The 15,327-nt window shown below is 39.5% G+C and overlaps 1 protein-coding gene across 1 annotated transcript in view; it reads right to left on the reverse strand.

Annotated features, from left to right (window-relative positions):
- Positions 1 to 10,406: 10,406 nt before the first annotated feature.
- Positions 10,407 to 15,327, reverse strand: part of LOC306859581 (beta-1,4-galactosyltransferase 5) — a 19,553-nt gene continuing 14,632 nt past the window's right edge. Inside the window, exons 2-9 of the mRNA XM_079400680.1 lie at positions 15,082 to 15,201; positions 14,510 to 14,623; positions 13,971 to 14,098; positions 13,115 to 13,231; positions 12,579 to 12,766; positions 12,352 to 12,474; positions 11,216 to 11,317; positions 10,407 to 10,566 (exon numbers count right to left, since the gene is read on the reverse strand). Coding sequence (XP_079256806.1) covers positions 10,419 to 10,566; positions 11,216 to 11,317; positions 12,352 to 12,474; positions 12,579 to 12,766; positions 13,115 to 13,231; positions 13,971 to 14,098; positions 14,510 to 14,623; positions 15,082 to 15,201 — 1,040 coding nt within the window. The 3' untranslated portion in view covers positions 10,407 to 10,418. The remainder of the gene's footprint in view (positions 10,567 to 11,215; positions 11,318 to 12,351; positions 12,475 to 12,578; positions 12,767 to 13,114; positions 13,232 to 13,970; positions 14,099 to 14,509; positions 14,624 to 15,081; positions 15,202 to 15,327) is intronic.

Here is a 15,327-nt window from a genome sequence, read left to right on the forward strand (position 1 = left end):
CTGACTAAATTTTTTGTCATGTAATCTCGAATCAGTAACGGATTACAATTTGTAAGTAATCTACCCAGCTCTGATTATAGGTGACTTTTTAGAAAACAGAAATGAGTCAGGAAGTTCAAGTCAGAGATGGAATAAAGGTGTCGCATAATTTGCCATTTCTAAAATCCACCAATAGAGGTCTAACTCACCTGTGTGCTCCAGGAGAGGTTTAAAATCCCGCTGGATTTTCAACCGTGATGTGGGAGAGGGGCATCACTATTCAAACCTCATTGGACGAATCATCTGTGCAAGGTGTTTGACCATACCCATAAAGTCGGAAAGAAAGCCAGTCAGTAATTGCATGCATTACATCAGACTATGCCCTCACCCTCCGAACTGGCTGGGCTGATGATCCCCTAAAACTGTTTTAACATGAGGGGTTAAAGTCCTTTCTGTAGAATCCATATAAACTGGCCAAGCTCATCTTTATTCTGAAGAAAAACAGACACGGAGGCAACTGGATCTATGCATGTATTGTGGATTATCTGGCCATTTTCTTGCCACGTTCCCAACTCAACCAGAGTCCCACTCCTGAGAAATTAACAGAATCTTATTTACCACTTGAAAAGAGACAATTAACTGTACACACCACCCTAGCTTGGAACAAGAGAAAGGTTGCTGTGAAGTGACATTCAGCCAAGTATGGTGACCCATACTCGGAATTCGTGCTCTGCATTTAACCCATCCAACGTGCACACACACAGCAGTGAACACACACACACCGTGAACACACACCCGGAGCAGTGGGCAGCCATTTTATGCTGCAGCGCCCGGGGAGCAGTTGGGGGTTCGGTGCCTTGCTCAAGGGCACCTCAGTCGTGGTATTGAGGGTGGAGAGAGCGCTGGACATTCACTCCCCCACCTACAATTCCTGCCGGCCGGAGACTCGAACCCGCAACCTTCGGATTACAAGTCCGACTCTCTAACCATTAGGCCACGACTTCCCTTGCTGTTGAAGCCATTGATTCTAGGACAGCTGGGAATCTTATTGATGAAAAATTAGGTAAAACTTTATTTTAGGTTCTCTTAACTAGTTGCTTATTAGCATGCATATTACTAGAATATTATACTGTATCTCCTAGTGTATCTCCATCAATGTGTGTTTTACTTCAGGCTACCATCCCCGGTCAATTGGACAGTCAACTCTTCCACTGGGATGACTTCTTTCTGTTGCATGCTGGGATATCAGCCTCCAAGCTCAAACTGCCTGCTTATTATCATATCTCTCTCATTTTTCATATTTTCTTTTGAAACCAGACTCTCAGGGGAGAGGCGAGGAGTCGTCCAACAATCCACCTCTCCACCCATCATACTTGATGATGAAGAGGCATTTTGAACCCCTCTCCGATATCTGATTTTCATCAAAAACACCCTCTCAAACCAGCACTTAGAAAATGAGAGCGAGTGGTCGTGTGAGTCTCTGAAGCATCAGGAGACATTCCTAAAGATGAGTGTTCTGTCACATCATCTGCCATTTCTCAACTCTGCCACCAGAGGTCTCACTCACCTGAAATCTGAGGTGATTGTTCTTTCAGCCTAATTTCGACTGCTCCTGTATTTTGTTTGCCTCTCTGACTGTTTGTCTAGTGTATCACCATTGCCTGATTTTGACTACTGGATTGTCAGTTTTGTCTAAAATAAAAAAAATAAAAAATTAATAAATAACTCTGCACATGGTTTCAGACCCTCACTCGCCACCTGATGCTTCACAAAAGGAAAGAAATAGTGGAAAGGAAGGCGAGACACAAAGTTGAATCTGGAGTGAAAAACAATGAAAGGAACAAAATGAAGATGCTGAATATAAAGTATGAAAATGTAAAATATGGTCATAATTAAAATTCATTTAAAGTGTTTCGAGAAAATAGTTTAGCAATATTACATTTTAAATGTTCTTATTCACTTTTGGTTAGTCTATTGGTTATTTTTATATTTACTATGTTACTACTATATTTAAATATGTTGTGTTAGTCAATGTTGGGCAGTAACTAGTTACTAGTAACTTTTGCAGTAACTAGTAGTGTAACTAATTACTACTAAGATTTCAGTAATAATATTACAGTTACCATCCATAAAACAGCTTAGTTACTTAGTTACTTTGATGCCTCAACCCTGCTGATTTAAAATCCAACAATCAAAAAATAATTCCTAGATTTATTTTCATAATTTTCACAACTCGCACATACATGTGATGTCCCCAGTGCAGCTTACATTCAGCAGATAGAAATATTGCATTATATTGATTTTGTCAGGAAAAAATGCTCTGTACACTGTTGTGTAAGTTGTGGCTTTACTTTACTCTGGCATTATATCCCTCTGATCAACATGTGGTACTGTCAGTCCTTGTCTTGTGTTTCCCCTCCTCCCGTGCCCATATTTGGCCTTCCTGTTCCTGTCCTCGTTTGTCTTCATTAGTTTAATTAGTCCCTAGCCCTGTGTTTGATTAGTCCACACCTGTTCCTTGTTTTCCTAGTGTTTATAAGCCCTGTGTTTCCTAGCCCCTGTGTCCGGCCTTAACGTCATTGATGTTCGTCTCTCCCCATGCTCCCTGTCTGTCTGCCTGCTGGATTCTAATAAAGAACCTTATTGGAACTTCCACGTCTCCGCACCTCCTTGTGTCCCGAGAGGGAACGTGACAGAAGGCCGGACCAAACAGAAGTAAGCGGCGCTTTTCCACCCCCGCCTTTTTTTCCGTTTTTGAAAGTTTTTTGTTTGCCCCTTTTTCCCCGCTCCCTCCACGGCGATGGAGTTCACCGCCCGCCTCGGCGCCCTCGTTTTGCGGGACCTCCCCTTCGTGGAGTACACGGAGGAGTTCTGCGGGCTGGCCAGGAAGGCGGAGCTGCACGACGCCGTCATCCTCCAGCTCTTCCGGCTCGGGGCCTGTCACCACCGCCCCATGAACCTCCCAGACACCACGGGATTAACCTGGAGAGGAGGGATTTGCCGGTGTCTGGGAGATGTCCGGGCCCGAGCCAGTGTCAGCCCGTCCTCGTCAGCGGCTCTCCAGAGCGCCCCCGCGAACTCGCGCTTCCAGAGCGCCCCCAAGTGTCCGTGCTTCCAGAGCGCCCCCAAGTGTCCGCGCTTCCAGAGCGCCCCCAAGTGTCCGCGCTTCCCGAGCACCCCCAAGTGCCGGCTCCACGCACGTGCCCTCCCGTGCCGGCTCCACGCACGTGCCCTCCTGAGTTCCCGCTGGTTCCGCCCAGCCCTCCTGAGTTCCAGCTGGTTCCGCCCAGCCCTCCTGAGTTCCCGCTGGTTCCGCCCAGCCCCGCGCTGCAAGAGCGCCCCCAAGTGCCGGCTCCACGCACGTGCCCTCCTGAGTTCCCGCTGGTTCCGTCCAGCCCCGCGCTGCAAGAGCGCCCGACAGAGTCCGCGCTGCAAGAGCGCCCGACAGAGCCCGCTCCTCTGTGGCTCCCAGGGGGGAGCTTCCCCAATAAAATTTTGGGGGGGGGGGGTAAGAGGGTCACAGCCTGTGTGGCCGGGCCAAGGCCACAGAACCCCTCGGGCCCGAAAAAAATAGGCCGTGGCCTCCCGAGTCCCCTGACCCGCCCTGGCCTCCCGAGTCCCCTGACCCGCCATGGCCCCTGGAACGGGCACCGCCTTGGAGGCCTCCAGAGCGCCCACCCCCCCTCCCCATTGGATGGTGTTAGGCGTGAGGACACGCCTTCCGGAGGGGGGCGTAATGTCAGTCCTTGTCTTGTGTTTCCCCTCCTCCCATGCCCATATTTGGCCTTCCTGTTCCTGTCCTCGTTTGTCTTCATTAGTTTAATTAGTCCCTAGCCCTGTGTTTGATTAGTCCACACCTGTTCCTTGTTTTCCTAGTGTTTATAAGCCCTGTGTTTCCTAGCCCCTGTGTCCGGCCTTAACGTTATTGATGTTCGTCTCTCCCCTGTCTGTCTGCTGGATTCTAATAAAGAACCTTATTGGAACTTCCACGTCTCCGCACCTCCTTGTGTCCCGAGAGGGAACGTGACAGGTACATTATATTCCTATAATTAAAAACCTTTTTGGAAAATTAAACCGTTTCTTACAAACTTATGTGATTTGATCAAATACATAATGAAATATAATCGTATGGGTAACGGAGAAATTACAATTAGCTTCAAGCTACACATGACAATTAATGAGATTAATACAACACGTCTATTGAATGTCACTATCAATCAATATTGAATGTTTGTAATTACTTCTGACTGCGATCCAATGTGGATTTTGGTCAAATGAGGCATAAATGTTATTAGTAACATTCTAGAATAATTTAATGTGGAAGATACACAGTTACAACTTCTGTGGGGTGTGAAGAAAAAGTAATGTAACTAGTAGTGTAACTAATTACTGTTGCCAGAAAGTAATAAGTAAAGTAACAATATTACTTTTGAAAGGAGTAATGAGTAATATATTACATTCTTTGAGTAACTAGCCCAACACTGGTATTAGTTTAAGAGTTTTTCATTTGAATTTTAAATGTCTCTACTGATTGGCTGATGATTCATTCAGGTATCTGACTGTTATTAAAAAAAAAAAAAAAAAAAAGTTCTCTATAAAATGTAACTTTTGGGGGGGTTGAATCATTTTGTACATTAATGTTTCAAGCAAATAAGATTTAATGTTTCTGCTGATGCAACTTGTGTCCTCAGAATCACTATGTAGGCTATATTACATAATACACTTTCTATAAAAGTTTACTAATGCCTTGGTTTTCAGTTCTTGATCATGGCAGAAGAATGTCTTGCCGGTCAGGTGAATAACTTGAGATATAAACTCGCAATTGCGAGTTAAAGTCCAATTTTGATGAGGGGAAAAAGACTGATGCTCTCAGAATCGTGAGTTTATATCTCGCATTGCATGTTATAAAGTCAGAAGTGCGAGTTTTTATCTCGCAATTGTGACTTTATAAATCGTAATTCTGACTTTATAACTCACAATTGTACGTTTATATGCATGAACAAAAAAATACTGAGATGTTTCTCAAATTATCTTCTTTTAGGCCTATGTGCTATAGTTTATGTTAGGCCGTTGTAGCTTAAATGTTTGTTTAGCCTTTTATATTGAATCAAATAAAATATTTCGGTAACACTTTATTTTACGGTTACATCTATTAGTTGCTTATTAGCATGCATATTACTAGAATATTAGCCATGTATTAGTGCTAATTAAGCACGTATTAATGTCTTACTCTACATCCCTAATCCTACCCAACACCTAAACTTAACAACTATTAATAAGCAGCAAAATAAGAATTTACTGAGGGAAAAGTCATAGTTAATAGTTAACAAGTGTTACCTATTCTAAAGTGTGACCTATATTTCTTTCTAAATCTACAATTTGTAATGTCTATTTGATAGTTTCTTATTCAACACGAAAATAGCTTAAAATAATATTTTTCACAGTCAAATTTATTTTGGGATTAATTAGATTAATGAATCGACACATCATGTAATTAATTACATTACAATTTTTAATCGACTGACAGCCCTAATTGAAATGTTTTTAAATAGTAATTATAAATATATGTGTACACACATCCACATCCCATGAAGCTATATATAACTGCTGTTTCATTTCCTTATCCGTGCACAACTGAATAGGTTCATTCAAACTCATTCATGAAAACTGTTTGACACAATCACGATCTTTGTATTTCTGCAGCTCTTTGAGTCTCTGCAGCTGTCTGTTGAAAAGAAGCAGATGAGTACTGAATGCCATTAAAATGTGGAGCGTTATATTTAGGATATGACTCAGGATTTCTCTGTTTCAGCATAGCATCTGATTAAATGTCATTTGGGACTGGGTAATGACACTGTGTGTGAAAAGTTCAGCATCATTTCAAGTTAAAACGTTTGCATGAAATCAAAATGGACTACTTACAGTACCTTCTTAAGACATTTCACTGGCACAAGACAGTGCATGCGCTGCTGTTCAGAAGAAGGAAAAAACATGCAACTATTTTTCACTGCTTCAAAAACCAAGGCTTCATACTTTCCAACCTCAAACACCTGCCCCGTTGTTTAAAAAAAAAAAGAATATCCTGTGACATTGGTTGCAAATGTTTCATGCATAGTAGGGCACTACAGACGTACGTACTGTACACTTACAAACATCAAACAGATACAGTATATTTGATAATGGAGAAGGGGAATTTACAGAAGATAATTGCAAAATGTACTAACTATGTTATACAGCAATGTATACAGCTATGGTATTAAAAAAAAAATTGCAATGGATTCTTACCTAAATCACATTAGTGTATCCACGTCATGCCAAAATATTAAAAAATAAGCCCAGTTTTGTTTTAGTGAATGCATAATTCATATTATATAAAGAACCAATGTTTTATACCTTTGATGCTCCAAATGTTACATAAAAATAGGCCAAACTAAGCAGTGACTCCTGCAACCACTTAACCATAACATCTGAATTCAGATCTCTGAACTGCTCAGTAAACGGCTATGTTGAGAGTAGCATAAGCCTACTGGTCCTAAAACTTATTTTTTTTTATTAACATAGCACATTTATGAAAGAAATATAGCACAAGCACACTTTTCAATCAGAACATGATTCACAGTTTTGCATCATCAATCTTTGCAATTCAGTTTATTGCCACTAGAATATTATTCACTTCAGCTAACTGAGCATTCAAACACACCAAACAACAAAATATGTTGCTTAAAGTCACTTTTATTGGTGCATTTCAGTCATTTCAACAATGATAATAGAAAAAAAGATCTCACATAATAGAAAGTGTCTCTACTGAAAGATATGTTCATACAGAAACACTAAGGCTGAGATGTGTTTACGAGTGGCAGATGGCTTCACTTCAAGGAGACCTGATCCCCTTATAATGGATGACAGCATCTTATTTTCTCATAACATTTCAGTTGTCTTGATATTACAAAAATCTTGAATGTTTCATCTCGAGATACAAAGGTTTGGAAAATTAATGTGTTTGGCCAAAAAAAAGAGCTTTGTAAGATACATGATAATGTCATACAGGAACATCTTCATCATCATCATCATCACAAATGATCATAAAAACAGTATTTAAGGCCTTTTATGATTAAAAAGAAACAAATGTTGGAGTGAATAGAAAATACAGCTCATGGCATTCACAGAGAGGTCAATGGCACCAAATCATCATCTGACTAAAGGGCTCCAAATTCTTTCTTAATAGTAAGTCAATCTTTGAAGTTCCTTTATATGACTTTTTTTTCCAAAACACACTACACAATATGCACAAGTAAATAAACACATTAACATATTAAATATATTTGCTTATAAAAATAAAAACATGATTATATTGAATACATTAACAGGTTTTAAGGCAGCCAGTTGTTCAAGGGATGGGTTGCGGCCCTCCCTGTCATTTCATCTGGAGCGGAATGGGTTATTATAGTGGACTGGAGTGTGCCAATGACGTGGCCCATAAAGAAAAACACTCTTATAAAGTGGGGGGAAAATCATAACGGATCATAATTTAGAAGCAAGGAGTCAAACAAAAAATACAACCCCCCCCCACCCTTTTTTGGGGGGAAATTTTCAATTCCTTATTTGATTCTTGAAAAAAAAAAAAAAAGGTGCCCAATTTTTACAGATACAAAAGTGTATTTTGTTTTGCTGGTCACTTGGTTTGTGGCATCATGCTGGGATCTTGTCATGTTGCATTGGATTTGGACACAGTGTGAGAGTATTAATCGCTAATTGTTAAACGAGTAAAAAGGACCCCAAACATTGGCGCAAAACTCCATGAGCGTCAAACACAGAGAGAATCAAACATTAGAAAGATCTGCTTGAGCGTACAGTACATCCAGCTAAACACAATTTACCTGCTACACGGACAGATTGCGCTGCCGAGATGGTCAATGAGGCAAGAGTGTAATTAGAGTCAATCCTGTCTAATTACCTGTTACAAGACAAAAGCACCACGGCAGCACCCGTCTGTGAGGTCAGCACCATTGGTTATCAGGGCAGGATACGTTCACTGGGCGCTCAAGAGCAATCTCTCTAACTTTCTCGTTCTCTCGTGTCATCATACGAAACAGCCGTCCATTGAGTTTAACAGCAACAGACTCTCTTCCCAAGATCAGTCTCACATTGTACTCGATAAGACATAACATATTTCAGTGCTTGTTTTTACATCACAGTTATCGCTCTTGATCAGTTTCCCTCAAATCACAATTACAGTAAAACAAGATAGAAATATGCAAAAATGAACTAAAAGTAATAAAAAAAACAAATGTTCATAAAAGAATGAATAAATACGAGGTCCAGCCTCTGTGATTTGATGAATGCACACGAACACGCTCACAAATACGCATTACGAAGGTCTCTAAAGGACATAAACGCGTGTAATCATACAGTGGAATGAAAGCAAAGACCTCATTTACGATTCATAAATGACTGACATGGACATTGTATCTCAGGTTATTATAAAACACAAGCAGAACCAATTTCTATAAAATAAGTCGCATTCATTTAAATGCAATAATGTTTTTATGAATGACGACACAGAAATTCATTCTGCTTTCACGAATGTAAGCTATCTCTATATTATTTGCATGTGTTCTACGCTTCTACATATTTCTTGAACGCAAGTTGTTAAATGCAAGTGGTTTCACGAATGAGGACCAAAGTGTCTGTGTGTTTGGTCTAATAGAGTTGCTCAGTCTGTTCGTCCGAATTCAGTTCAAGAGATTACCTGGCAATAACACTCAGAATTAAACAATGTCAAATATCAGCTCTAGTAAAACTCAATAGGGTTTTATCACCCATTCACATGTCATCAGAGGAGAGGTGACTACACGCGCAGAGAGAGGAAACAGCAGATTGCTCAAAATGCAAAGCATGTCGATTTGACTGTGAAGGGCAGTGCATGGGAAACACTCTCACAGTATCTACACAACGTAAGCAGGAACTAATGGAAAAACCCCTCTGTAAGCACAAACTACAGAATGTTTGTTTGACAGACAATCCAGTGTTTTAAACGACCAGCAGACCCACATAAATACAGCTTGACAAATCTCAAAACTAACAAGTCAGCTGGTCCTAATCTAGTTCCAATGACACATTTCCCAGTGAACGGAGCAAAATTGCGTGACCGTTCAGACCGAGGCGCATTTTGCTGGCATTGAGGTGGTTTGTATATGGCTCTTCAGACCTCGTCATCATGTCTATTAGTCATGTGCTGGTGTAGTCCTAAGAGTTGAGAAAACTCACTTTAGCAGATAGACGGATTAAATATTTCTGTACAAATGAGAATATCTCTTCACGGAAAACCCATAAATATAGATGAGGCCAAAATTTCGGTAACACTTTAATTTAGGGTCTCTTAACTAGTTGCTTATTAGCATGCATATTAGCCATTTATTAGTAGTAATTAAACACGTATTAATGCCTTATTCTACATCCCTAATCCTACCCAATACCTAATCTTAACAACTACCTTACTAACTATTAATAAGCAGCAAATTAGGGATTTATTGAGGGAAAAGTTGTAGTTAATAGTGAATAAGTTTTCCGTATTCTAAAGTGTTACCGAAATTTCTTCAAATTTTAACTCAATAGAATATCTCCCTCTCAGTACCCGCCCTTTACAAAAGTTAAACTTCCTGTTTTAGTGGAAGATACATGAACACAGGAGAGGACACTGTACTTGTCAAGCCATTTCATGGGGTCATGCTAATATGGAGAAAACGCTTTGCATTGTGGTAGATGAGCATGTTTGTATTGTACAGCTAAAATGATCGAGGCTGTTTCATGAGTGAATACTCACAATTAAACCCGTGATGTTAGAAGCATCTACCGTAAGTATCAGTGCATGCTTGTTTATTCTATATTTAATAATATTTTAATCTGCATTTGTTGGTTTACATCCTAACACACAGAACCAGCTGTGTTTGTTTCTGGCAGAGGAAAGGGCATATCCCTCAACTCCTACAATGGCTAATCTGAAGTCGTTTAGCATAAATGTCATTAACTTGTTCAATAGCTTTTCTCATTCATGCCGTAAACATGCGACTTCACCCCCAGGCGAAGTCTGATTAGAAGACACACACCACCTGTCGGATCTGATTGGTCCGATGAGGGTAAGAGCAGTGGGGGTTTTGGATTCAAGAACGGATCCATTCACATAACAGGTCAGTGGATGAGGAAAACAAAACAAAAAACTGTGGTAAAATTTGCTTTAAAAATTATGTAAAAAAGGCAAATTTAAAAACATAATAATAATAAAATTAATTTAAAAATAAAATAAAAATGCCCTGTGCATTAAAGATTTAAGGACCGCACCCCCCACCCACCCACACACACACACACACTTCCTAAAAAATAAGTTATAAAAATGGTGTAGCATGTGGCATGGGCCTGTCTTGCCCGTCCCTTGTGTGTTGTTAGTAATCGGTGACAGGGGCCAGCTCTCGACTGAGCGTCACTGACACATTAGTGTACAGACTCTTCCGGGACACTAGAGGGGAGTAATTCAAGTTATTCAGGCCATCCAGGCTCTGTCTCTCCTTGGATCTACGGAGCAACTTGTATCTGAAAAACAAAAGGAGAAAATATGTTTTGAGCAGCCTATCAAACACTTATTCGGCCTTGGCTTTTAGCCCAATAATGAAACACAAGCAGAACAAATTATAACGTAATTGTAATGAAATTTAAATGTAAACCATTAAAAAAAGCTTGAGCAGAATGAATGTCTGTAAAACTATCAGGCCAAATCTGGTCACGCTTTAGTTTGGGGTCTCACTATTAACTATGAGTTTCCCTCCTAATTAAAACTCCTAATTTTCTGCTTATTAATAGTTAGTGTGGTAGTTATTATGTTAAGGTATAGTGCAGGATTAAGGGATCTAAAATATGGTCATTTTACACAAACAGATTCATTTAGTTCAATCGTTTTTTAACACTTTATTTTAGGGTCTCTTAACTAGTTGCTAATTAGCATAATTTACACAATAATGGATTTAGGAATGATAAACACAGAAATCTGTTTCATGAATAAGGCAAATCTTACAAAAGACTGGGCCTTTTGCATGAAATTCAATTAAATGCAACAATTTGCATAATAATTATGTAAGATCCATTGCATTCTATTACCCAACAATTCGATGTCGACTGCATGCACTCAGGATGTCATCTGAAATATGACAAAATAAATATTTAGAAAGGGCTGTTGTCATCTTACCTGCCCAGAAACTGGACTTCTCCTCGATGGTGGTGTGGTATAGACATATAACGCCCAGTGTTTCCATGAGGTCGACTTACTTTGTAGCCAGCAAACTGAACCCTGGAAAAACACATACAAGTGTCAACTATGGTCCAAGTCACTGCAAAAAGTGAAGGACTATTTACATTATTTACTATTTATAATACAAACTATGCAGTATAACAATTGGTGTTTCATAATTGGCGGCCTAACCAAGATTGTAGCATGTGGAGTACTTTGGTATTTAGCTACCATTACAAAAAAAGATGCGGTCACACTTTATTTTAAGATCCAATTCTTACTATTAACTAACCATTAACCATTAAATAACCATGACTTTTGCCTAAAACACACTTCTAATTTGCTGCTTATTACTAGTTATCACAGTTTGGTTTCTGTTCAGTTCCTGTTTGTCCTTATTTGGTCGGTTTCCTGTCATTAGTTAATCATGGCTTATTCCATTCACCTGTCTTGTATTAATCATCTTGTTTCCTCATTAGTTTGTGTTCAGTAGTAGTCTTCGTCGTGTCTCAAAGTAAAGTTATGTTTACGCTGTTAATCATGTTGTTAAATACATTTACTCGATTAAAGAACCTGATTATTCTGAATCCCTCGTCTTCCTGCCTCCTACTTCAGCAACTCCTAACACGAGTTAATGCGGTAGTTGTTAAGTTTAGGCATCTGGTAGGATTAGAGATGTAGAATATGCTCATGCAGAATATGAAGGTACTAACAAACAGCCAAAATGCTAGCATGCTAATAATCAACTAGTTAATAATGATAATTGGTCCCTAAGCTAAAGTGTTACCAAAGAAGCTTATTCAGAAATAAAATGAGAGTCTACTTCTTTTTAAGAGTGATGGTAGCCATGTGAAATAAAATTAGGCTTTGAAAATCATGTTTTACAGAAGTTCTACTCATGTTTCACTCCATTTACTGTAAGTACTATACATTCAGTGGGAACCAGATAGTCCAGTTCAGTCCAGGAACTGTTATCATCTTTTACAGTAAATTGGCTTCTAGAAAACTTTTGTGGGAGTGTCTCTTTCGAAAAGATATGAGATCGTTGCATTGCAAAATCCCGTCAACAGCTCTAAAGAATTTCACCTTCATACCTGTTCCAAAGGTCATCGTCTTCCCCTCCCCAGCCCCAGAATGCATTGGGAAAGCCGTTTATCTTTCTGAACTGCTCCACGGTGAGTCCACTCACACCACCAAAGAACTCCTCATATGGAAGCCTGCATGTTCAAAGAGATACGCATCTTTATTCACAACCAAACATCATTCATAATTCATACACAGACCGAACAACATTTCGAAATCACACGTGGAGAAAACTTACATGTAAGAGTACTTGTTGAGTTTGACCGCAAAGTGTCTTGGCATTTCACCACAACCGTAGTAGTTGCGGTCATTTTCCAGAATGTGGTCAACATCGTGAAATATTACACAATCCCAGTTCAAGTCCTTCATGGCCTCTTTGAAACCGACATTAAACAGCATGGCACGATTGAACGGTTCATTTCCTGCCTGTGGACACACACAAACATTGATTAACTTCCTCTGACCAATACTTAACTTACTTACTTTAGTGTTGCTCGTGATAATAGCAGCTTGCAGTAACACATTCAGAAGTTGAGCTGAATTAATTGTAATGTGTAGTGGATAAATCATTTGTAAAACCAATCTTATGTTCTGCTGTGTTTCAGTGGGACAATTTAGAATAGTTTGACAAATGGTGCGACAGCTATTCTGGATCAGAATAGCATACTACACAAACAGTTTTTGCAATACACAAATTTTTACAATTGCTGTAAAAAGAATTTGGATACTTGAGCCACACAAGGTTGTACAGTGTGACAGCTTTCTTTTCCTGACCTGTTCAATGACGTAGAAGCCGAACTGCAGTCTCTGCCTCTGAAGCGCTGGGATTAGGTGTCGGAAAAGTATGGGAAGGTGCTCATGGCGATTACGGAAAGGAACTAAGATGGCCACCTAAAACACATGAATATAGGAAAATGATCGCAAAAAAAGAAATATCAGTTAGTGTCAAAGTCCCCAAAGCATTTGACCACATTTCTATTACTGCTACAGCATCTACGATGCATTTGTATGTGTGTGTCAGGGCTAGGTGATAAATATTGAATATTTAAAGATATGTTTGGTGTTCTTTTTTTTTTGACATTTTGAAAATATCAAATATTGTAAATATCCTCATGATTTTAGCACACTTTCTATTACATGTTTTTTAAAGATTGTCCCAGTGTTGTATCTGATTAAAAATTGACAAATGCTAAAGGAATTTGATTCATTTCAGATTAGATGATTACACTGATTCTTTCCACTGTCCCATGTGTTTTAAATTGTCTTAGAAAATAGATTTTTTATCTTAGGTTACGTATAACATTTTGTGTATTACTATATCTAAGCATGTTAACAAAATTTGATTAAAAAAATGCTTCTTGCACAAAACATTTTAGTACACAAACACAGTACACAAGTTTTCAACAGAATCATTTAAACCCAAATAAAAACTTTTATGAACACTGGGTCCCGGTGTGCTTATAACCACACAAAGAGAAGGGGATAACAGGCATTTAAAAAACAACAGACTCAACTCATCTTGCAACAGAGCTTTTAGTGAAGCAACCGCTCTGTACCTCAGACCACAACCACAAAAAGAAAATAAAAAAGAAGAAACAGGTAAGAGACAGCTTCAGTTTTTATGACGAACCTTCCAGCGTGGGAGACAGTCGTGCGGTTTCCAGTGGCCCCCAAGAGACAAACTTGGATCATCCTTCTTGAGTAGTCTCTCAACCTCGTTTAGAGCGATCTCACTCAAGTTCAACTTCATCTTGCCCTCTGGCAGGCAGGAAGAGAGAGCATGCATATCATTAGAACAACTGCCGTCAATCATACCAGTATTTATGTGAGCTTTGTAAGCACATTACAGCTAACGCCAACAGAAACAAAGCTGCGCAAGCTCTATTCCAAAACCAGTTTCAAAAACTTCAAGCACATTTATTTTTCATTTGGTAGCCATTTAATGTCAGTTCATTATTTTGAAATACCCCCTTGAGGGTGAGATAAGGTGATTATCTGGTTTAGTCAACGTATTGCATTCTTTCATCAACAAGCACGAAGTGCAGCCTGATTCACCACGGAAATGACTCTTAGGAGGTAAAAACGGCTCATTTGCAGAACTGGTCATATAGTGCTTCTAAAGTGTGTTTCCTCAAAAGTATCAAAAGCAACATAAGTTCCTGCACTTACTCATGGAGGGCAGTTTCTCTGGGCAGACCTGATCAGGCTTGTATGTGAAGCCCACTGGGAGGAAAGGAGTGCTGGGAGCATCTGTCTCACTTAGGTTAAACTCGTACGTATAGTCTAGAAAATAAGAGAATCACACATTCATACAGCAATACATAACAAACATCCCAACTATCTTCCAGAGACCCAGGAGTTCTTTTCTTTTTCTTCTTTTTTCTGTGTGACCACATACTTCATAAACCCTGCTGTAATCCCACCCTGGATTTTGCAGAGATGTTTGGGGTTTCCCCATGAAAACTCCCTCTTTTGGTTTTGTAGTTATACGTTTACTAGTGTACATTCAAAAACACAATGCAAACATGTTTTACATACATCTTATTAAAGATTTTCACTAAATCACTGTTGCAAAGTATGTTAAAGTTATTAGCTAAAGAGTCTTCCTACAAAACAGTGCTGTTTTTGGTGGGTCTCAGAAGGATGTAATGCCTTCACTTCCTGAGGAAATGTCATTGTCGCTGATGGGATTTTCTATAAACATTAGTGGTCTATTCTCTGTTCTTCATAGCGTTTCGTACCTGTGCCGTTGACGTTGTAGGCACTGCGGACCATTTGCTCAAGAACCTGAGCTCCCATATTCCTCACATTCTCACGGATCTGGATCGAACGGGCCTGGACCATGAACAGGTACTCGTTAACTGAAAGAAGAAGAGAGAGCTATTATCATCAGAATAACTACATACATACTGACACGACGCATAATGATTATGCCCTCAGTCTACAGCTGGTGTGAGATTGGCGGTTTAACATTTGTGCCATTTTCT

Source organism: Barbus barbus (genome assembly GCF_936440315.1).
Source record: "Barbus barbus genome assembly, chromosome: 40".
NCBI lineage: Eukaryota > Metazoa > Chordata > Actinopteri > Cypriniformes > Cyprinidae > Barbus > Barbus barbus.